The sequence below is a fragment of the Notothenia coriiceps genome, unplaced genomic scaffold (assembly GCF_000735185.1).
Source record: "Notothenia coriiceps isolate Sejong01 unplaced genomic scaffold, NC01 NC01_scaffold00022809, whole genome shotgun sequence".
Classification (NCBI taxonomy): domain Eukaryota; kingdom Metazoa; phylum Chordata; class Actinopteri; order Perciformes; family Nototheniidae; genus Notothenia; species Notothenia coriiceps.
This window is the reverse complement of record NW_011355510.1, coordinates 4088-7583: the sequence shown is the minus strand read 5'-3', so window position 1 is coordinate 7583 and position 3496 is coordinate 4088. Positions and strand designations below refer to the sequence as shown.

The 3496-nt window shown below is 42.8% G+C and overlaps 1 protein-coding gene across 1 annotated transcript in view; it reads left to right on the top strand.

Annotated features, from left to right (window-relative positions):
- The first annotated feature begins 622 nt into the window (after positions 1-622).
- Positions 623-3496, top strand: part of LOC104954085 (protein PAT1 homolog 1) — a 4827-nt gene continuing 1953 nt past the window's right edge. The window contains exons 1-5 of the mRNA XM_010781136.1: positions 623-769; positions 1207-1266; positions 1371-1516; positions 1610-1769; positions 2544-2669. Coding sequence (XP_010779438.1) covers positions 638-769; positions 1207-1266; positions 1371-1516; positions 1610-1769; positions 2544-2669 — 624 coding nt within the window. The 5' untranslated portion in view covers positions 623-637. The remainder of the gene's footprint in view (positions 770-1206; positions 1267-1370; positions 1517-1609; positions 1770-2543; positions 2670-3496) is intronic.

The following is a 3496-nucleotide window of genomic DNA, read 5'->3' as shown; positions in this document are numbered from 1 at the left end:
GGCGGAAATGGGCTTCCATACCCTACAATACAAAAACAAATACAAATATTTAATTTTAAAAAGTAAAGTCCTTTCAAGTCATGAATTCCAAGTCAAGTCTTTTATCAATGTTAGTCAAGCAAGTCTCAAGTCCAAAAACATGTGACTCGAGTCCCCCCCCTCTGCTACTTACTGAATAAACAATGATTTGACTAACAATATTCATTTAAAAATCATTGCATTGCTTTCGCTAATTCAAATGAGACCATTCTACTGCCTACCATCGGCTTAAATGACTGGACTTCTTTCTGCNAACTAATTCAGTCGTCGATTCGTTGGTGACGTCATCACATGTGTTCTACACCCCGTTAAGCTCCAACGTTATCGCTCTTTTTTATCGGTACAGGAGACATTTAAAAACATATGTTATGTATTATTGCTACATATACATTATATCGCAGTCTTAGTGTCGCCAACTCAGTTTCTAATATGCAATATGACTACAAAATGCGTCTATAATGTATTNGTCAATATTCTCCAGCATTCTGATGAGGATCTATACATCACGTACTATAGAATTGAGTATTCAACTAAGCAATGTAATAGGCCATAATATGATCTCCCCTCTATAGTACGTGATGTATAGATCCTCATCAGAATGCTGGAGAATATTGACATGTGTGTCTCTGCAGTTCAGTTTGCAGGCTCTCTGGGTAAGCTGACGGTCTCCAGCGTCAACAACCCTCGCAAGATGATCGATGCCGTGGTGACGAGTCGCACCGATGACGAGGTCTGTTAGCATGTTCCTGTTTTAGTCTACAAAACTAGTAAACAACTACTCTTTAGTAAGAAGGATAAGACGAAGCAAAGAGGTTATATTGAAGGTTCGCGGTATGAGGCATGGTGTAGAAGAGATTCAGTGTGTATAGCTGAATACCTCCTGAAGCTGCTTCACAGTAACGGCACTGTGAGGCAGCTGCAGGAGCGGCTGGTCTGGCATTGGTCGGATGGACAGAAAGCCTTATTGGCCATATGATTGGTCAATGGTAAATATGTTTGTGTAAAAGTATTAGAGGCCCCATTATCTGGGGGGCTGAAGGCTCACCTGCATGTAGTTCTGCTCTTTCTGGTTTGAATAGTTCTGTACCTTATTCAGTGCTGATTGTCTCTGTAGTATCCTCTCTGGTCAGGTTTGAAGTCTTATGGTTGGTGTCTGTCTGCCCCCAGGAGAAAAGAGAGAAGCAGGTTTGGAATAAGAGGCGACAGATCCTCTACACTGTGGAGAAGGTAAGACGAGGACGGATGTAGCACATGTTCATCAACAGCAAACCCATCTGAATCCTCAATACACACGTTTTACTCTTTTCTCTCCAACTACCTCTGTCCTCCAGATGTACAGTTTGCTGCTGGAGGTTCAAGACTTTGAGAAGCGTTTTGTCCAGGCACCGGAGGAGGACAGGGAGGCTCTGCTGGAGCAGCACAAGAGCCGAACCCTGCAGCTGTGCAACACTCTGCGGGAGAAGGAGTGGGACGACAGGTAGACTAACCTTGTTCTTTTTCTTCTTGCTACACAGCAGTATGTGAGAGCCTATCTTTCCTCACTCATTCTTTTTCTCCTCCTCTTGATTAGGGTGAGTGATGAGCAGTGTGTAATGATCATGTCAGTGAGGAAGGGCAAGCGCCTCATCTCCAGGCTCCTCCCCTTCCTACCTTCACCCCAGGCTGCCGCCGTTGTCATGGCGATTTCCCGCAACCTTCCTGCCTTGGCCAAGAAGGATAAGCAGGACCAGGTAACGCCTCAGGACCCATTTTTATCCAGAAATCCAAAGTGAATTACTCTCTTACGATTCATCCTACGATGTAGTAGGATGTCACACTAGTGGATTCTGAAACATGTCAGAAGTTGCTTTTCTACAGAATTGCAGGGTTTCTAATTTCGTCCATCAGACAGAAGAACATGTGTTTTGCAGACATTGAACCCACTATTCAGTAGAAATGACTATTCTGCAAATTGTTTTCTTGTAAAAAAAAATTCAAGAGAGTAAAAATAAAAACAGATTTTTAGAGAAGTTTTCAGAGCAATATAAAAAACTTCCTAACACTAGCTCTAGGAAACATATACAAAATAAATAATACATAACTAAAACTATTCATCCTAAGATTTTTTTAAATATTATAATAAAATGTTGTTATAATTCTGACAGTTTTCCTGCAGAAAAACAATGAATAGGACGATATCAACGAAAATAATAACATTTCAAGCTTTTGATGGTTTATTGTGACTGGGTGCTATGCTGACAGCTGCACAGTCACAGTTTGGCTGGGCAGCACTTTGTACCCAGTGTTGGTCGAATAATACATGTTGACTAAAAATTAAAGGTTCTGACATGTTCTGCTGACCCAGCTGTAGTGGTCAGTAATCCCTACATTAATCAAGGTCCCCTTTTTATTAAGGATGTTCTGGGCTTTGATGCGTCCACATCAAGAGAGTAGATGAATGAAAAAAAGTTGTGCCATACTATGAAATGCTTGGAGCTTCATCCTCCGTCCCCGCTCTTCTTCAGGTGCTGTGCTGGTTGGTGGAGCCGGTTGCCCCAGTGATCCAGTCTCTGTGCAGCTCCGCCCTCACTGACCTGCTCCAGGAGCTGCAGGGCAGCGAGGGCCAGCTGGCCTCAGTACTGCACAACAAGGTACACCCTGTGTTCAATACACCATAATGACACCTGAGGCCTGTACGACGAAACCGGATTTTCGCTTATCGAGCTAACTTCAGGGAAAACTCTGGGTTTCCGGTCCTACGACGCTGGTTCTCTTCTTACCGGGCTAGATCTCCATGGTAACTTATGCTGTGCGGCTAACCTGCTCCCGAGCAGGTTAGGTTGCAGGCTAAGAGATCAACTCAGTGAAAGCACCGCCTGCTGACCAATCAGAGCTCCGTGTGCGGAGTTTAAAGCTATCAAGTCATATTACAGGAGAAAGGAAATACAGAAAAGCTGCCGTTGCAGGAAAGACGGCCGGCAAAAATCACCGACTGTGTGAACGTGAACATTAATAGAATATCACCTCCCATCTTCAGAGCAATCTGGGTATTATAACATTAGTGCTAAGAAAGCTTACTTAAATATCTGCCACAACATAAGTAACCGGATCAAAGTAACATTACGTACAGTCCGCGGCACTGTGAGTGCAGACGTCGATGTGTCCCATTATCATTCATATATCACATCTTAATGTATAATATATTTCCTTATCTGAGTCGTATCTGGCCGTGCAACACTCAGTGTCACATACTGTATGCAGAAGTATTATTTTAAGCAACATATTAAGTTGACGAAACACTCGAGACAAATGTAATTAAAGTCAGATCCACTCGTGTCTTAGACGGGGCAGTGATATCATAAACCTGTTAATGTACGCATTCGAACACTTTTTCTTTTACCAGCTGTATTCACCTTGCAGGTGCAGCTATGTGGCTTTTATCCTGGATAAAGTGTTTAAGTCATGGATGTTTAAAGTT